The sequence below is a fragment of the Lolium rigidum genome, chromosome 1 (genome assembly GCF_022539505.1).
Source record: "Lolium rigidum isolate FL_2022 chromosome 1, APGP_CSIRO_Lrig_0.1, whole genome shotgun sequence".
Lineage (NCBI taxonomy): Eukaryota > Viridiplantae > Streptophyta > Magnoliopsida > Poales > Poaceae > Lolium > Lolium rigidum.
The window spans coordinates 308091851-308111953 of NC_061508.1; the positions used below are offsets into that span (position 1 = coordinate 308091851).

The 20103-nt window shown below is 51.8% G+C and overlaps 2 protein-coding genes across 2 annotated transcripts in view; one reads left to right on the plus strand and one right to left on the minus strand.

The window, feature by feature from the left end:
• Positions 1 to 1087: 1087 nt before the first annotated feature.
• The window catches only part of LOC124697531 (eukaryotic initiation factor 4A), a 28187-nt gene continuing 9171 nt past the window's right edge, over positions 1088 to 20103 (minus strand). The window contains exon 6 of the mRNA XM_047230117.1: positions 1088 to 1613. Coding sequence (XP_047086073.1) covers positions 1396 to 1613 — 218 coding nt within the window. The 3' untranslated portion in view covers positions 1088 to 1395. The remainder of the gene's footprint in view (positions 1614 to 20103) is intronic.
• LOC124698099 (putative disease resistance protein RGA3) lies at positions 3157 to 18549 on the plus strand. The gene is made up of 6 exons (XM_047230622.1): positions 3157 to 3308; positions 4692 to 5133; positions 9312 to 9364; positions 15849 to 18097; positions 18299 to 18376; positions 18455 to 18549. The coding sequence occupies exons 1-6, from the start codon at positions 3157 to 3159 to the stop codon at positions 18547 to 18549; spliced, it is 3069 nt and encodes a 1022-aa protein (XP_047086578.1).

A 20103-nucleotide genomic window follows, 5' to 3' on the forward strand; every position in this document is an offset into this window, starting at 1 on the left:
AGGCACACGCAAGACACGATGTGTGGCGTCGCTCACTCGGGTGTCTGTGAATTGTGGTGCCGCTGACATATACACCACATAAAAGGGTTAGTCGAGCGAAATAGTTTCATCGGGAGGTTATTTTGTGCAATAGTTTCGCTAAAAGATCAGAAGGTTATTTTGTGCAATAGTTTCGCTAAAAGGTTATTTTTGTCAATATCATCACAACTGCGCCCCAGCTTCCCTCCCTGCCACCATTGTTGTCTATCTCCTTTGACATGGCGTTGTTGGCATCAGGCATCAGAAGGCGAGCATAGCCTATATCTGTTCTCACTTGGCAGACCTCAACACATCAGCCAATATTTCCTCGGCGATCTCCCTCCGTGCTAAAATGAATGTCTCTTTTATCTTGATATACATGAATATCAATACTTAGTTGTATGTAGACAAAAGTTGATACTAATTTTAAAACGGAGGGAGTAGGTAACATCGATCTGCCACGTTTGCCCTCTATACTAACCCTGTACGAATCGCACGCAACACACTCCATCAAACTGGTTTATGTGCCATCCGAAAAATCATGTCCTCCTAGACAAGGTTTCTCCAGCGACGGGGTCAGTGCAGAGGCATAAAAACCCACCGAGGGGAGAAAAAGATGCCTCCAGCAGTTGCTGGCAATGAAGCACTTAAGCGCTCACCCAGGCGACTATGGCAATTAAGCACTTAATAATCTGCGCAAGCCATCGTCAGAATCCATGCCAAACAATGTTGTCCAGCTTTCCAGACAACACCTACTGCAGATCCACATGGCTACACTATGATATTTGTTCAATTGAAGGGGTATGATGATTCAGCAGCTGTCACCTCAACAAAGATGTAGCAGAGCATTGAGAAAGTGAGATTTTTTACATGATCTATCTGAAGTAGCACATTGTTAAAGAAGAAACTTATTCCCTAGCCATTGCTTACTATTAATAGCCAACATAGCAATAGGAATAACTAACCAAAACACCAGATGGCCAACACTAATCTTTGCAGGGAATAGCGAACAGTTTTTACACATGATAGCAGGAGTATACTAGAAGCGATTTGCAGGATTAATTGCGGCGAAGAGTCAAGGATGACACAAATAAATAACATCATTCGGTCATTACATAGTCTTCTTAAGAAATAATAAAGTGAGGACTCCAACAGTAGCTTCATCCTCAAGCTTAAACACAGCAGCACATAGCACAGCCTAGCAACTACAAAAATCCCCAAAACAAGGCATAATAAATCCGAAATTGTCCATAACCACGACCTTAAAGTAGAACCCCCGACCATTTATCACTTCCCCCCAAGAAAGAAAGTTGGTGACGTTTCAACAAAAACAAAGCCCTGCCAGGCTTCTTACCATATGTTCGGAAGAGCTTTGATCTACAGGAGGTCGGCAACGTTGGCTGGGAGCTCTTCAATCACAACGTTGTAGAACTTCTGGATGTCAAACAGCATACGCTCATCTTCACGGGTCACGAAGTTGATGGCAACACCCGTCCTTCCGAACCGACCACTACGACCGATACGATGGAGGTAGTTCTCTGGATGGGTCGGAAGATCGTAGTTGATGACCAGGGATACTTGCTGGACATCAATACCACGAACAAGCAGGTCAGTGGGCGCTGGCCACCTCCGCCTCCGCAGTTCAGCTCCCTCCGACGACCCCCTTTCAGACCCCTCGAATCAGCAGTCCTCCTTCCCGCGTCGCTGGGCGCCATCAAGCTCGTCGTCAGATTGCGGCCTCTCCATGACATACTGCTGTTTTGCCCCTTTGTTGTTGTTTTGCTGAACTGAAATTGGCCTGATGTTCTGCCGTTTGAGTGTTAATAGCTGAACACAATTCAGTTTCCTTGTTCTGCTACTGGCAGTCTGAAAAACTGTGGTGCGCTGTGCAATCTGGACGTCTGCGTAATCGATCTTCAGCTCCTGGCTACAAACAGCAAGCAAGGAAGGGCATACGGGGGCGTCGGAGAGCAGTCCAATGCTTCGGCGGAGGTGGAAGGAACGAGCAGCCGGCGGCGGACGGACCGGCGTGGGTCACCTCCAAAGCTCCGTCGTTGCCGGAGGTGGGCGCCGCGGTAGCGGCCGCAGGTGGGCGGAGGGGACGGCGTGGGTCACCTTCAGAGCGGACTCGTTTCCGGAGGTGAGCGCAGCGGCGGCGGCCGGACCGGCAAACTCCGCGAAGCCAGCAACGTGGCGTGGGAAGTTTCCTCCACTGTCTCCCCATCGAGGGCCGATCGACCAACCAGGACGAAGTTTCTTCCAAAGTCTTCTCCGGCGTCTCTTTCCCCTAATTTTTTTAGGCTCAAGCACTGGCAAACTCGTTAGAGCATCTCCACTCGTTTGCCTCCCCACGCTGAAATTCAGGGAAATTTACGTCCGGATTAGACGTAAATTTGGTGTGGGGAGGAGTAGTTTCCCAACCGCGATCTCAGGCGAAGACGGCGATCTAAATTTGAAAAACGGAAACTTGACAAACTACGGCATAAAACGGTCGAATTTAGACTAAATTTAATGATATTTACTATATAGAGGGCGAAGTTCATACATAGAGGACCGAATTCGACTATATTTCGAATTCGTCTAGGGGAATACAACTGTAAATATTAAAACACGGCGCTCTACATGCCGAAATGGCGGTAGAACACCATGTAGTCGCCGTCGCCGCCATCGTCGTCGAAACTGTCGTCGTCGAACTACGGCGACGCTGAAGCCCCCTGGCTGCTGCCTTGGCCGGCGTCTCCCCACCGGCCACTGGTGCAAGGCGGGGACGGCGATGGCCTGTACAGGTCATCGTCGGAGGCTTCGAGGTCGACGACTGGGATGGCGGCGCCGGATGAAGGAGTCGCAGGCCGGCGGTAGCGGGCGACGTCCTGGAGGAGCCTCGCCTGCCGCTCCGCCTCCTCCTTCTCCCACTGCTCCCTCGACCAGGCGCAGGCCTGGTCGAGCGGCATGGCGTTCTGAGCGGGGACGAGGTCCTGGAGGGACCTCGCGATGACGGCCTCGAGGATGGTCGTGTCCTCGGCGCTCTCGGCCTCCTCCACCTTCACCTTTGCGGGCTTGCGCTTCCGCTCGCTGGAGGTGTCCTGTTCGCGCTTCGGGCGGAGGCGTCCTTGTGCCGCCCCCGCCGAGGGCTCGCGGATGACGATGCCACCGCCACCGCGCGTGCGGTTGCTCGGCGGCGAAGCCGGCTCCTTTTTCACCGGCGCCAAGGATGGCGCCGATCTCGAGAGCGACCTCGACGCCGTGTCGGAAGACGACGAGCTGGCAGCCATGCGCCGTGGCTGCCAGCTGTTTCCCCGGCGACGGTTGGCAGATGCCCTCGATGGAGGGGGCATCGTGAGCGCCGGGGTGTTGCCGCCCTCGATGTGCTCGAGGACGTTGTGGAGCGTCCTATTCGGCGCGCTCCACCATCGCCGGTGACCCGCGGCGTTGTTGCACGGAGGCGGAGGCGGCGGGCCGTCGTAGGATGCCAGTTCCCGCTCCCACCGCCGGAGGAAGAAGGAATTCCACCGCGTGTAGTTCTCGGGGTGGTGGCGCGGGTCGGCGCGCTCTTCCTCCGTCATCGCCATCCGAGCCTCCTCGATGGCGGCGTCGAGGGCGTGGCCCTGGGGCGGCGGCGGGATTGGCACGCCGCCGGCCGCTTAGCCGCCACCCGCCGCCGGGAGGCTCGGTGTCCGGCGGGCAGGGGTACCCCGCCTGGTGGAGGAGGTGCCCCTCCCACGCGTGCAGCGACCGACGGGGGAAGCCGTTGTTGGTTGCGCCGTCTTCGTCGTTGAACGCCATCGGGAGAGTGGAGGGAGAGTGGAGCAGGGGTACGCGTCGCGGCGAGCGACGGCGTATATAGGCGCGGCTGGCGCCGGCGATTAATGCCGCGTGGAATGCGACGCGTCCGCGGCGAGCTAACCGGCGGCAGCCTTTACTGCGCGCGGAAGACGATGCGCGTGTCGCTGACCGGTCGGGGCCACCTCCGCGGCGAAGACGAAACGAAAGCGCGGGAGAGATTTCTCGGCGTTTCGCGCTTTCGCTTCGTTCGGAGTCCCCGAGCGCTCCCCGGTAGGCCGGGGTTGGTGTGGGCTCGCCGGATGGATGAAAGCCCAAATCCGGCGAAAAACGAGGAACCGGGGGCGCGGCTGGGCCATTTTTCGCCGTCCGGATGAAAAAATGACACGTCGGGGGCATGTTCGGGAAGACGAGTGAAGATGCTCTTATTCGGTATGTTCCATTGGCCAATCATTCCAATACATCTCTGGGGTTGCTTGTTTCAATTAACTTCATATGATTACTAAACAGTTAATAAATTAATTAAAGGTACGGCCACCATCTCAAATTAGTTGACCTCGCCCATACATGTCCTTTGGCATTCCAAGAAAGCTTTCCAACCAGGACGAAGTTTCTTCCCAAGACTCCTCACGCGTTTTCTCTTTTTTTAATTCTCCCACGTCGCCTTCCCCTCTCTTTTTTTAGGCCCATTGGCCAATAATTCCAATATACATCTCGTGGTTGCTTTTTTTAAAAAAAAAATCTACATCTCGTGGTTGCTTGTTTGAATTAACTTCACATGATTAGTTATACAGTTTAATAAAAGGTACTACCTCCCTCTCAAATTAGTTGACGCCGCCCAGACATGTCCTTAGGCATTCCAAGAAAGCTTTCCTTCACAATCTCGTGCGTAGTTGCAAGAAATCGCTCGGAACTGCTAAGCGCTTGGGGCTTCTAATGGCGGAAGCATTGACTGCAGTTGTCGCAATAGGATGGGGCATGAAAGCCGTAGGGTGGGTTGCCTCGCCCATCATCTCCGACCTGTTCAAGAAAGCATCCTCCTATCTCGGCTTTGATGCATCGGAGAAGCTGAGCGAGCTTGAGCCAAAGATTTTATTGCTGGAGCGGGTGATGGGAGCGGTTGAGGGGAGCCCTTGCAGGCCTCGTTTGGAGGGACTGTACAACAAACTTAAATCTGCTTTCTACGAAGCAGAGGAAATCTTGGATGATGTTGAGTATTACAGTCTCGAGAAGAAGATACAAGATGACAAGCTCAAGTCAGAGGTCGCTGGGCCTTCACGTCGCTTGAAGCAGATCTTGTCTGCCGTGACGAAGAGCTCTCCACTAAAACATCAGGTCCTTTCCTCCCTCTATGTGTTCATATTTATCTAGGTTCCAGAAGCTTTGGTATGCGCCCGCTCCGATCCATAATAAGTGTGTGTGTGTGTTGAGGATTTAGTTCAATTTCATCCAAATTTAAACTAAAGCCATGATACTTATTACAAATCGGAGGGAATACATGAAAAGAACATTAGTATTTCTCTCACTGAACCTTTGATTTTTCTGATTTATTTGGGCACAGTGGCTTTACACCCTCGTGGCCATAACCTTCCCTGCAAAAGGCGGCAACGACAGGACTTTGCTTGATACATAACCGTATCGATCACTAGCACAGGCGACCTGGTTCATCAGAACCCAATGGATCTGTGATAGTCTAGACTAATTTGCTTTGCATTTTGCTAGCTTAATCTATGTGATTTATCTGGTTCATCAGACTTTGCTTGGACCACCTAAACAACTACAATCACTAGAGCGAGCTGCGCCAGTCTTCGCCCCTTCCTCGTAGTAGCCAGAAAATGGCGTTGTAGTAGATTTTATTTGATAAAGAGAATATATTAATATCAGGAAGATATCAAATACTCTCGGCCTCTACAACAACACCCAGCCTCTGCAACAACGTAATATCCTAATAGTAATACGGATGCACTCAGCCAAAAAAAAGAAAAAGAAACTAAGAAATAAAAGTCTTCCTACGTATTCCGGCCCTAACAACAATAATACATCCACCACCAAGACAACACCTGAACTTCAGACTCTTCAAAAGTTCGCCTCCAAGAAGAAAACAGTGCACAAGCGACGTCGTTGCCCAATCAAAGATCTTAGGTTATTTTCACCCTGAAGATAGTCTCTGCTCTCAAAACAATGCCTTCAACAAGATCATTGCCAGGCACAACCAATTAAGGCCAGACCTTGGCCTAAGAGATCAGACTCTGAACTTCACTTGTGTTGTCGTCCTCACGTTCATACTGTTGCTTCGAAGTTCGAAACACCAAGCAAGTCCACCAGTGCAGAGACTTGAACCTCCATTGCTAGTCCTACAATCATTGAGTTAGAGGCTCTACTCAGTGGCGGAGGGGGCAAACATGGCCTGGATTTAGTTCCCCGTACATATGTACCCCGGCAACATTGATCATTTGTCACAAAACAACATTAGTTCATTCATCCCATATGTTCGGTTTGAGTATGTAATTTCAGTTCTCGTCCAACCAATGATGATTTTCTATCCAAAGCAATATAAATGCTAGCGAGGTCCGTCGAGTTATATATGATTACGTACTCTTTTTTTAAAATGGTGAAGGCCTAGCCTCTGCATCAATTGATGCATACGGTTTTTATTGCATTGACATAAATGTATCGCAAATTATTATAGTTCAACGACCACTCAAGCCAACTCTCATTTACTTATGTATTGTTTTCCTAGGAAAATGTTTTATCACAACTAAGTTTCAGGTCATGTCATATTCTTTTAGTAGGTTGAGTATCAAGTTTATCTACATGGTGCATATGTAGACTTTTTCACCGTTGTTAGCTATACTTGTACCTGGGAGTGCAAACAACATGGAGAAATACAAGATGGCAAAGAAGGCCGCAAAACGAGCTGTGAGTGAAGCAAGGGGTCAGGTGTATGAGAACCTCTACCAGCGGTTAGGCACGAAGGAAGGCAAAAATGACATCTATAGGATGGCCAAGATCCGAGAGAGGAAGAAGAGGGATGTTGACCAAGTTAAATGCATCAAGGACGGAGCAGTGGTGAAGGACAAGGAGATTAAGCATAGATGACGTTCAATCGGGAGACTGAGAGCTCTACCATTGAACTGGATAACTCCTTTGATGATACCAGTAGGTGTTTTGTGCGGCGAATTCAGAAGTTGAGGTCAAGGAGGCGTTGAGAAGGATGAAGGGAGGCAAGGCAATGAGCCCCGGTTGTATCCCCATTGAGGTGTGGAGAGGCCTCGAAGATATAGCGATAGTATGGCTAACTAAGCTCTTCAACTCCATTTTTCGGGCAAACAAGATGCCAAAAGAATGGAGACGCAACATATTACTACCAATCTTCAAGAACAAAGGGGATGTTCAGAGTTGTAGTAACTACCGTGGAATTAAGCTTATGAGCCATACAATGAAGCTAAGGGAGAGAGTCACTGAGCACCGTTTAAGACGAATGACAAGCGTGACCAAAAATCAGTTTGGTCTCATGCCTGGGAGGTCGACCATGGAAGCCATCTTCTTGGTACGACAACTAATGGAGAGATACAAGGAGCAAAAGAAGAAACTGCATATGGTGTTCATTGACTTGGAGATGGCCTACGATAAGATACCGCGACACGTCATGTGGTAGGCCTTGGAGAAATACAAAGTCCCAGCAAAGTACATTACCCTCATCAAGGATATGTACGATAATGTTGTGACAAGTGTTCGAACAAGAGATGGCGATACCGATGACTTCCTGATTAAAATAGGACTACACCAGGGGTTAGCTTTGAGCCCTTATCTATTTGATTTGTTGATGGATGAGGTCACAAGGGATATACAAGGAGATATCCCATGATGTGTGCTCTTTGCGGATGATGTGGTCCTAATCGCTGATAGTCGAATGGGAGTCAATAGGAAGTTACAACTATGGAGACAAAACTTGGAATCGAAAGGTTTTAGACTTAGTAGAACTAAAACTGAGTACATGAAGTGCGGTTTTAATACTACTAGGCACGAGGAGGAGGTTATCCTGGATGGGCAGGTGGTGCCTCAGAAGGACATATTTCGATACTTGGGGTCAATCCTGCACAAGGATGAGGATATTGATGAAGATGTGAACCACCGGATCAAAGCCGGATGGATGAAGTGGCGCCAAGCTTCTGGCACTCTTTGTGACAAGAGAGTGCCACAAAAGCTAAAAGGCAAGTTCTTATGGCGGCGGTTCGACCCGCAATGTTGTATGGCGCTGAGTGTTGGCCGACTAAAAGGCAGCGTGTTCAACAGTTAGGTGTGGCGGAGATGCCCATGTTGAGATGGATGTGTGGCCACACGAAGGAAGGATCGAGTCCGGAATGATGATATACGAGATAGAGTTGGGGTAGCACCGATTGCAGAGAAGCTTGTTCAACATCGTCTAAGATGGTTTGGGAATATTCATCGCAGGCCTCCAGAAGCTCCAGTGCATAGTGTACGGCTAAAGCGTGTTGATAATGTCAAGAGAGGCCGGGGCAGACCAAATTTGACATGGGAGGAGTCCATAAAAAGAGATCTGAAGGACTGAAGTATCACCAAATAACTAGCCATGGAAAGAGCCGCGTGGAAGCTTGCTATCCATGTGCCAGAACCATGAGTTGGTTACGAGATCTTATGGATTTCACCTCTAGCCTAACCCAACTTATTTGAGAATAAAGGCTTTGTTGTTGTTGTTGTTGTTGTTGTTGTTGTTGTTAGCTATAGCTAGGTAGACACATTCCGTCTGCAATTGTTTTGTGCTCTTGGACAAAGTTAATGTGAATGCTACAATCGTGTTGTGTTGTCGCCTCTCCCCCCCCCCCTACGTAACTCAATCATGGATCTGCCGCTGATCCCAGGGGATGCATATAGCAAACAACTCCATACGACCCCAACGGCGTTAGGCGCGCCACCGAAAATGGGAATAGAGAAATGAGGACCTTATTCGTCATCAGGATGTCACCGTCACCTTAATACTCTGACGGTGACACAAAAAGAAACAAACAAAAGTAACAGAAACTCTCTCGCCGGCGAGAGGCCAGGGTCCGCCATACGTCGAAAGTAGGCGGGGTGGCCGGCAGTGTTGCCGGCGACGGAGACCATAAACACCTTGGGTCGTCTTTCTTGTCTTTGTTCTGTCCGGTTCGGTGGGTAGTCCAATGGTTATGTTCACAGTATTCTTGATGTCGTGAATAAAAATCAAAAGTTTCTCCGTCTTCTCTAAACTATTGGAAAACACGACTATTGGGCACATGCATGGTATTCTACGATTTCGCATGCATTCTCTACCCAAACTGTGTAGAACACACAAAAAATAACATGCTATGAGTGATACTATTATCAAAGGGAGTAAAAAAAATAGAATCAGTGACGAACATGGAGATGCCTTCTCGACTTAAGTGCAAATGAAGCTACAAAAATGAATTTCCTTCGTTTTTTATGTTCGCTTCTACGTACAATGGTTTCTCAAGTGTCATTTTGTTTTGCAGGAGAGTGGTATGTCAAAAGTTAAGTTGAAAAAGAAGCTAGACACATTAGAAGAGATCATTTTTTTTTTTCAAGAACACGCGCGAGCATCGCGTGTCTTCATTCATTAAGAAAGAAAGGAGGTTTTTACAAGCAGGGAGCGAGATCAAGTCGCGAACAACTCGATCTTCTCCCAAACACCCACACTCCACTAAGTTGTAATTCTCGCTACTCTCGAATCCACTCCACCGCCGGCATCCCAAAGCCTAGCTCTTCCCCATTGCGCAAATTCTCCTTTTATCCGTTTGCAAAGCTCCGACGGCATGGTGGCCATCTTGTCGAACACGCGGGCGTTCCGCTCAAGCCAAAGCTCTCTGGAGATCAGGACGATGAGGCCGTTGAGTTCCTTCCTGTGCTTTCTAGGCACTCCCGCCGAAACCGCCGGCCACCAAAGCTTGATTTGCGCTGTCGCCGGAGGGGTGAAACGATGCAGGCGCCTAGGGAGAAGCATGTGATACCAAACCTCCCTAGAGTAGGAGCATTGGACTGTGATGTGCTCGATAGTTTCCGCTTCCTGGCAGCAAAGCGGGCACAGGGGATTGTGCTGGAGTCCACGCCTCGCCAATCTGTCCGCGGTCCAAAGACGATCTCTCAGGACAAGCCACATGTGCATCTTGTGCTTCAGTGGCGCCCCTGCAGCCCACAGCTCCCGTGCTCCTGCGAGAGCGGTCCTGCCGACGAAGAACAGCTCATAAGCTGATTTGGCCGTGTAAGATCCGCTCGGCGTTTGCCTCCAGGTGACAGTGTCCTTCACCTGCTCGTCAATGGTGAAGACCTGCACCATATCCCAGAGCGAGAAAAGCTCCACAATCGCCTGAACCGAGGGGTTGCCGCGGAGAGCTTGTGCCCAGCTATTGTCAACGAGGGCATCTGCGACACAGTCAGTCAGTCTAGCAGGCACAACAAAACGAAGGAGATTTGGCGCGATCTGTTGTACGTTGCGCCCCATAATCCATCTGTCTGTCCAGAACCTGAGTTTCTGCCCGTCACCAAGCCTGCACTCCACCGCAGCCTGAAAAAGTTCCTCCGCCTCCTCCTGAATCTTGAAGGAGAGGCCTTGCCATGGCTTATCTTCCACCCCAAATTCCATCCATCTCCATCTAATCCTCAGTGCCAAATTTAGCAGTCGCAGATTCTTGACACCTAGTCCACCAAGGGACTTGGGCGTGCAGACGGAGTCCCAGGCCACAATGCATTGGCCCCTTCTTGCCTCCATAGACGCGGACCAGAAGAACCCCTTGATCAGCTTGTTTGCACATTTGAAAAACCATGGCGGCAGGTCCAAGGATAGCATGTGGTAGACGGGGGTTGCAGTCAGGGTGGAGTTGATTAGAACCTGACGCCCACTGCGCTCAAGGAGCTTCGATTTCCACGTCGGCACATGACGGGCCAGTTTATCCACCAGCGGCTGCAGATCTGTCTTGGACAATCGGATCGGGGAGAGAGGTAGTCCCAAGTACTGGATGGGGAAGGGCTTCACCGGACAATTGAGCAAGGCGACGATGGGGGCGAGATCGATCTGCTCGCAGCGAATAGGGGAAACTGTGCTTTTGGCCAGGTTGCAGTGTAAACCTGAAGCGGTGCCAAAGACCTGCATAAGCTGAACCGCCGCCTCCGCCTCCTGAGTCGTGGGCTTGATGATCAGCACAACATCGTCCGCAAAAAGCGATAGGCGATGCTTGATTCCTGACCCTGTGAAAGGCGCAAAAACGCCCCGCTCCTCCGCCAACCTGACCACCGCATTTAGCGTGTCCATCATGGCAATGAAAAGTGTGGGCGATATTGGATCGCCTTGTCTCAATCCCCGAGCATGCCAAAACCGCTGTCCCGCACCACCATTAATCAGCACCCTAGTGTTGGCGGTTGTCAGTAGCGTGATGAGTCTCGCTATCCACCTTGGTCCGAAGCCCCTGTGTCTCAAAATCTGAATGAGGAAAGGCCATGAGACGGAATCGAACGCCTTCGCGACGTCGAGCTTGAGCATGAGCGCCGCCACTCGCTTTCTGTGTAGACTCCGGACCGAGTTCTGCACCATGAAGAAATTGTCCTGGATCGATCGCCCCCTGACGAACGCACTCTGATTTGAATCCACAAGCTGGGAGATAGGATCAGCAAGCCTCATTGCCATAGCCTTGGAAACGATCTTGGCGACACTGTGAATAAGACTGATAGGTCGAAAATCGCCCACACTAACGGCCCCGTCCTTCTTTGGAAGCAGAGTAATATAAGCGTCATTTAGGCGCGCAAAGCCCCTGGCATCGCCAGAGTCGAAGCAGCTCACAGCCCTCATGACCGCCTCCTTAACAGTGGACCAACATGTTTGGAAGAATCTGGCTGTGAATCCGTCTGGCCCTGGCGCCTTGTCCGCTGGAAGAGCACGGATGGCGGCCCAGATTTCGTCTTCAGAGAGTGGCATCTCCAGATGCTCCAGGTCCAAAGCAGGGAGGTGCAGCGACTGAAGATTCAGGGTGAATTCCCTAGCAGCAGGCTCACCAATGAGCGACGTGAAGTGTTGAGTGGCCAAGTCCTCCATCTCCTCTGGCACCGTTGCTATAGAGTCGCCGCTCCTCAGACGGAAAATGTGATTTCGCTTCCTCCGGGCGCTTGCATGGATGTGGAAGAAGGCCGTATTTGCGTCGCCCTCCCGCAACCAAGCAATGCGTGATCTCTGTCTCGCGATTGTCCGTTCGAGCGAAGCCAACCCCAGCACCTTCTTCTTTAACTGTCCACGCAACCATCGTTCATCCACAGTAAGTTGCCTCCTGTCCATGGCCTTATCCAGCTGCAGAATGACCTCGTTGGCCAACAGAATCTGTTCCTTGACGTTCCCAAGCCTTCTTTGACTCCACCTAGTCAACACGCGCGCGGTGGACTTCAGCTTTCTCTGCAAGTCGATGAAGGGATCCTGATGCTGCTCCTCCTCGAACCAAGCTGCCGCCACTGCCTCTCTGAACCCAGCAATCTTGGGCCAGAAGCTCTGGAAGTGAAACCTCGATTTCCGATTGATGGACACGTTGGTGGAGAGCATAATTGGGCAATGATCCGACATAGAGGAAGAGAGAGCTTGGAGCAGGCAATCCGGATGGCTCATGTCCCACTCCACCGTAGCAAACCACCTGTCGAGCTTTTCCAACGTTGGCGCCTGGCGCTCATTGCTCCATGTATAACGCCTACCCATCAGGGGCTGCTCCTTCAGCTCCAAATCATTGAGCAATCTCCTGAAGCGGCCCATCATTCTTCTGTTTAGCATGGCATTGTTCTTGTCCGCAGCATCAAGGATCAAGTTGAAATCCCCTGCAATAGCCCACGTGCCCGGAAACGCCGCTCGAACCGCTCTAATCTCCTCGAGGAACTGGACTTTCAAAGTGTCTTGCGTAGGTCCGTAAACAGTGGATAGTGCCCACGGTTCACCACCCGGGAAGCATAGCTCGATCGTGACCGAGAAAAGATCCACTTGGGAGCGAAGAACTTGAACTCTACAATCCTGCCAGGCCACAATGATTCCACCAGCCGTGTTCGTCGCCGGCAACGCCACGAATTTATCAAACCGAGGTCCAAGAATTCTATTGATCGCATAGATATCGATATGGGCGAGCTTGGACTCCACGAAGCACACAATGGATGCCGCCGCATCCTCCACCGCCGTGCGCACCACCGTCCCTCTATTTGGGGCGTTAAGGCCACGAGGGTTCCACACCACAATATTTTCATTAGGAAGACTCATTGATGGAAAAAATGTCTACAAACCACCAGAAGCAACCAACACCTAGGACCAGAGGGGGTCCTCCTGCGCCGAGCAATCAAGAAAGAACATCTTTGCCAAAGCCTCGATACGCGCCTGGGAGAGTGGCCCGTCGAAGAATTGCGCGTATTTCTCCAGGCAATCCACAATTGGCTCCCCCTCTACATCACAGATTCCCAACCTAGCGCTGAGCACCATCTGCGCCCTCTTGATCGGACAGGCAGGTCTTCCTTTAGTCTTCGTCGCAATCCGTGCGCTGCGTCTACACTGTTCCTCTGGAACGAAAAGGCGCCTACGCCGGCCTCTCTGGACCTCCGGCAAAGGTAGCAGGGGATTGGCGATGTGCTGCTTGATCTGCAGGATGATGCTTTGCAGAGGAGTCCTTCCGTCTGCAGCGTCCCTGGCCGGAGCGGGTGTGGAGGCCGGCGCCGGCGAGACCGCCCTAGACTGGGGCGGCGGGGAGGCAGAGTCGCTTCTGCAGGTCCTCCTGAGCGAGGCAGATCGCGGCGGCGTCAAGGAACGGGCGCGCCTTCCTAGCTTAGAGGCCGAGCGAGCCCCACTTCTCAGGTCCACAGACTCCAGAGAGTCAGCCACAAAACTGGCTTGCACAGATGATCCGGGTGCCCTGGGTTGGGAACAGGAGTTGCCCAGAAGCGACCGCCGATCCGATCCGCGCAGATCCCCATGCGATCTTCCTCGTTGGTCGGCTTGGGGAGCGTCCCCAATGACCGGTCCAATCCACGGGCCCGCAACAGAGCAGGGTGATCTGTGCGAGAGACCCACCACGACCTCCTGTCTCCCACACACGGAGTGGCGCGACGAACCGGAGGACACCACGTTACTCAGTACCGTCCGAGGCGCAGCAGACAGCATATCAGGAGCTTCTTGTCGCGTGGCCTGGCTGCCTGTCTGGCAGACTGACAGAGGCGTGTCGCTTTGTGCCCTCTGCTCGCCAACGTTCGGAGAGCCCACTGCACCAAGGACCGAAGAAAAGCCAGTCAAAAGCTCCTTTTGACCCACGGGCCCCACTCCACTTTGAACCACTTCCACCGGCGCCGGCGCCGCCGGCGAGACATCCGGCGTTCCACCGCAGCCAGGTCCCTGCAGACCCAGGCTGGGGGAGTCGAAGGCCGAACCAGAGACCTCCTGCGGCGGCGAAAACCCGCCATAGGCATTCCCACGGCTAGAGTTCGACCGCGACGGCGACCGTGGTGACCTCGAAGGAGACCGCGGCGACCGCGGCGGCGATCGAGGCGACCTCGGCGAACGCGGCGGCGGGGGAGATGGCGAGGACGGGGCGTCAGAGGTCCCTGGCTCCACAGCGTCCGCAGCCACGCGCATGGTGACCAAGTACCTGAGTGTTTTGGCCCTAGGCACTGCCGCTCGTCCCCTGTGCCGCCCTGCCGGCCTGGCGCCCACCGGCGGCTCCTCCACAAACAGCCACCTGGAAGATGGGAGACTGGCAGGATCCAGAGCGCGCACCCACACCAAGAACACCGACATGTCATCGCGCCGCGCCGTTGGCGGCGCCACATCCACCACGAACCCAAAACCGTCGAGCAGCATGTCCGCCGTGCGGCGGTTCCACGCATGCCCTGGCACCCCCTTTAGCTCCACAGGCACAAGGAAGGGCAGCGACACTGCGGTTGCGTGAGCTTGCCGCAGCCAGCCGCGCAGCGACAGCGAGAACCAGGGCGCGTGAACGAGCCCCCTCGCCACCATCCGGTCCCGCAGCCGGACGTCTCCGCACAGAACCAGGAAATCCTCCGGGGAGAACGCCCTAATGGACATGTCCCCCGGCCCAACCTGGAACGCCGCGTGGAGCAGAGCCGCCGCGTCGTTCAGCTTGACCGCCGGACGGCTGCCCGTGATAGTAACCACCACCGCCCTGCGCAACTGCTCCTCCATGTGCTGGAGCTCCTCCGAGTACTCCAAAAAACACGGCCTTGGTGACGGTTGCGCCGGCGGCGGCGCACGCCGAGGGACCGCCTCCGCCTGCACCCGAGACTGCTCGAACGGCACGCCAAACACAGGGCCCCGCGCAGAGCTCTCCTCCGAGCCCTCGCGGACGACCCTGCTCCACTGGCGTCCCATCCTCACAGCACCCGGCGGCGGCGGACCAGGCGGCGGCGGCGGCAAGATCTGGTCGGGAGACCTATCTCGCCCAGAGCCCACCAACACCCGCGCAGGCTCAGGACAGGGCCGAGCCGCCCGCTCCTGCTCAGATCCCGACGGCGACCTGGGCCGCTTGCAACCCCGCGACACATGCCCTTCTTCTCCACAGACGATGCAGCAGACGTCATTTGGGCACTCCTTGGAGATGTGCCCCGGCCTGGCGCAGTGGTAGCACAGGCCATGAAGCTTCGCCGGCATGTACCGGTGCGCCGGCGGATGCGCCGCCGGCAGCTGCTTGCGCCGCAACGGCCTCCCTTGCTCCTGCCTCCTCAGCATCCGGCGGCGCCGACGCGACCCTTCCGCCCTCTGCCACTCCGCCGCCGCAGGCCGGCCTCCCTCAGCGCCTCCAGGGCCCCTGCCGCCCGACGAAGGGAACGAGGACAGGTCGGAGGCCGACAGGGCAACACGCTCACCAAGACTCATCTTCCTCCGGCGGGCGCCGGCGAGGCGCCGGCAGCTCTCTCTCTCCTCACGCTCTCTCTCTCCTCACGCTCTCTCCTCCACACCCCGTGACACTTCAGGGCTTACCCAAACGCCTTGTATTAGAAGAGATCATAAATGATGCATGCAAAGTTTTGGAACTGATGAACCTGCCAAGCCTAAGTGGTGCAAACCAGAGCCATGGTGTTGCTGCTAAATCACGAGGTAGCGTCACTACTTCAAGGCCTCTATCAAAGATAATCGGACGAGATGAAGATTGTGATAAGATCGTAGCAATGCTTCATGAGAAGGAAGAACATGGTCAGCCTGAGAGCAATAGTGCTCCATGTTACACTGTTGTTGGCATTCATGGTGTCGGCGGTTCTGGGAAATCAACCCTTGCGCAACTTGTTTGTGCCCGTGAGAAAACGGATGCCCATTTTGACCTTGTAATGTGGGTTCATGTTTCTCAGGATTATTGTGTGGATGCCCTTTACGTGCAGATGTTTGAAGCTGCTACAGGTACTTCATGCCCTCAATTGAGTAATCGTGACACCTTACAAGATATATTGGAGAAGAAACTGCATGGAAAACGTTTCATTTTGGTACTAGATGATGTTTGGTACAATATTAGAAATGTGACGCAGTCTGAAAGTATGCAACAGATACTTTCGCCGCTGCAGGCTGGAGAGGCAGGAAGCAAGATCCTTGTGACTAGTCGAACTGAAGATGCATTATTAGCTCTCGGTGTCGCGAAGCAGAGATGTATTCCCATACCAGTCCTAGATGAAAATGTCTTCTGCAATTTGCTCATGCATTATGCACTCCATGGCGTACCTGTTGACGATCATGCTCGTAGAACACTGGAAGATATTGGAAAAGAGATTGCAAAAAAGCTGAAGAGGTCACCTCTAGCAGCCAGAATAGTTGGAGCACAGTTGCGTATAAGGCAAACCGTTGAGTTCTGGAGAAGCGTTCGAAACCGGGACCTTTTGAACGAGACCATGGGAGCTCTGTGGTGGAGCTACCATCATCTTTGTGAGCAGGTCAAGCGTTGCTTTGCTTTCTGCAGTATATTTCCTCGAAGACATTTGTTGAAACGTCACGAGTTGGTAAAGCTATGGGTTGCAGAAGGGTTTGCCAGATGCACTAGTGAAGGGGGGGAAATGGAAGATGTTTGCCAGGAATACTTTGATGAACTAGTGTCAGCCTCATTTCTGCAACTTAGAGCAAAGGAGAATCCCCTTGAGAAGGAGTACTATTTAATTCATGATCTGTTGCATGATCTAGCGGAGAAGGCCGCTGGAAGCGACTGTTTCAGAATCGAAAATAGTTGGAAACCGCAAAGAAAATGTACAGCAGTGGAAGTTCCTCCAAACGTCCGACATTTATTTGTTGAGACCTATAATGAAGAATTGGTCACCATGAAGATATGCAAATTGTACAACTTACGCACTCTCATCATTGGTGGTAAAAATATACAAGGAGCAGTTGGGGAGCAAGACCTGAAGTGCATGTTTAAGAAGCTGAGGAAGTTGCGTGTGCTTATCATAAGTCCCAGATATTCAAAGGAGGGAGGTTGTGTCTCCTTAGATGTCCGAGTCCCAGCATGTATTGGTCAGCTTACACACCTGAGGTATCTTGCTTTACGTGCTAGTTTTTTTAGTCGTGGAATTCTAAGGTTGACTTTACCGGCCACTTTTAGCAAGCTATACCACATGCAGATTCTGGATTTTAAGCGCTTTGAGAATGTGGAGTTTTCAACTTCTGAAGATATTGGTGACCTCGTCAATTTGCGGCATGTACGCTTCTCAGACCTTCTGGATATCCCAAACATCGGCAAGCTGACGTCACTCCTATCGATGAAAGTCTTCAATGTAAGAAAGCAACAAGGCCACGAGTTAAAGCAACTCGGGAACCTAATCAAGCTTCGGGGGCAACTCTCGATTAGGGGCTTGGAAAATGTTGAAAGCAAGGCGGAAGCTCTCGAGGCCAATCTGGCCGGTAAGGAAGGGCTGGGTACACTGAAACTGTCCTGGGAGAGAGTTCAAGCGAGTCCAGAATCTCAGGCACAAGTACTAGAAGGTCTTTGCCCTCCCAAGGATCTCGAATCACTGACTATCGAAGGTTACCAATGTTCGACGTATCCAAGCTGGATGCACAATGGTGGCCCAAAGCACGTGAACCATCTCGTGCTCTACGGATGCAGGGCACAACCTGGTCCTGAACTTGTTGGGTTTTGCGCTCATCTACGTGAGCTCGGGATTGTGGGCTGCAGTTGGGACGCCTTGCCAGATTACATTGAGCACCTGACATCACTGCAGAGCCTGGAGATCAAGTCCTGCCAGAATATTCGGTCGCTTCCAGCACTGCCACCATCTCTTGAGCGCTTAGACCTGAATGACTGCGGTAGTATTAGGTCGCTTCCAGCACTGCCACAGTCTCTTGAACACTTCAGACTGCTTGGCTGCATTATGGTGTCGATGAGCTCGTGTTGCATAGAGCACCTGAGGTCACTGCAGAGCCTGGCCATCCAATTCTGCGATAGTATTCGGTCGCTTCCAGCACTGCCCCAGTCTATCAAGGAATTCCATCTGATTACCCTTGAAACAGTGTTGGCGTGTTCGTGCAAAACAATTGGAGATCCAGATTGGCAGAAGATTAAGCACATCCCGTACGCATCAATATATGGTAAATCAAGTATAGTGCTGTACTTTCATTTTTCTTGTTCACATAACATCATTATTGATTCCCGTATCTGTTTTCTAGACGGTAATACCGACCGAGGAGTAGGCTGCGTGATGAAAATGGGAGTTGCACAAGACCTGAAGGACTTATCGTCACTTGTACCCGTGCGGTTCTAGTGGACTTTTGTAGCTCGGGCTACATGGAGACCTTTTTTGAATATCTGAAAATTCGAATTTAAATATTCAAAAAATATCGAAAATATACTATGATGTAGACAATTGAAATATACCAGTGTATAAATTTTCAAAAAGAAATATGTTGTATTTTATACTCAGCAAAAATGACAAATCTTGATTTCAACATTGGTGAGATTTATCATTTTTACTGAGAGCTCAATACAATATATTTTGTTCTGAAAATTTACACACTGATAGAATACAACATTTTCTATGTCCTGGTATTTTTTCCTGATTTTTGAAACTTTAAAATCAATTTTTTGAAGTTTTAGAAAAGAAAAAAAAATACATGCAGCCCGGGCTACAATAGGGGTTTCCTTTTTTTTTTGTGGAAACAAGAAGACGAATTACACCGGAGATATTACAGAAAGAAACCCAACAAACACAAAATTACAGCTTCGTCCTTCTGCAAGTTGACCACGTCATCGACACGCCGTTGCCGTCGGTGGCGCGCCGCCGCCGCTGCCTCCCTCGATGCCTTGGATCGGAGGCGGTCCCCAGTGCGAGCGGGAAGTCGCCGAGCGCCGGCCCCAAAGGACCTACACCATCGAGCGCCGCCGCAGTCGGTCCGATGCGCCTCATCTTCTTCTTCAAGATCTTGACCTGCAAACTCCGCCGCCCTCGGAGCTTAACACGGGGAAGACGCCCACGGCACCTCCACAGAGGAGCGAGGACGAGGTTGATGACGGATCGGCGTCGAAGCTCCACAGAACGTCGACTCCGGAGAGGAGATCCGCCACCTGCAAACCAAACACCAGCCGACGACAACTCCGCCTCCAAGACGCCACCGGCCAGCACCAAACCTACCCCTACACTATGTACAGGCCTAGATCCTTGGATTCCCCTACCTCCCGCCGCCAGAGCGGCCGCCGGAGGCGGAGGAATCCACGGATCGACGGCGAGCGAGGTGGGGAGACTCGGGTCGCCCAAAAGTTCGCCTTTCCTGTGGACGGGAGAAAGGGGAACGGCCAAGGTCCGTCTTAATGATCCATGGCCTACAATGGGGGTTTCCGGTCCTATTGCGTCAAGTTGTGACCATTGAACCTGCCTAAGTGAAGTGCTGCTCCACTCATCAGGCCACACACGGTGCAAAACTTGATGTGTGCCAATTATGAATACCGAATTTATTTGTTTCCTACAGGCCGTAGACTATGGTCCTAAATAACGTGAGCATCGAATTCAATTTTTTTTAAGTCCTGTAATAATGCTGTGAAACCATGAACACTGACCTTAGGCGTCTCATATGGTTTGTAAATTAATACTTTACGATGTTGAACACCCAATCTGTTTTGTTCCATATGGCTTGGAATACACTGTCCAAATATAAGCGCGTCCTTGCATGAATACATTACAAGATATTTCTTCCCTCTATGTATTGGTCGGTAAACATTGTTCTGTTGCGTAGAACTATTCACATATTGCTCGAATCTGTTGGGTTAGATTTTAGATGTGGTTATAGTGGACCAGCAAAATGTGTTTTGTATACGGTGAGGC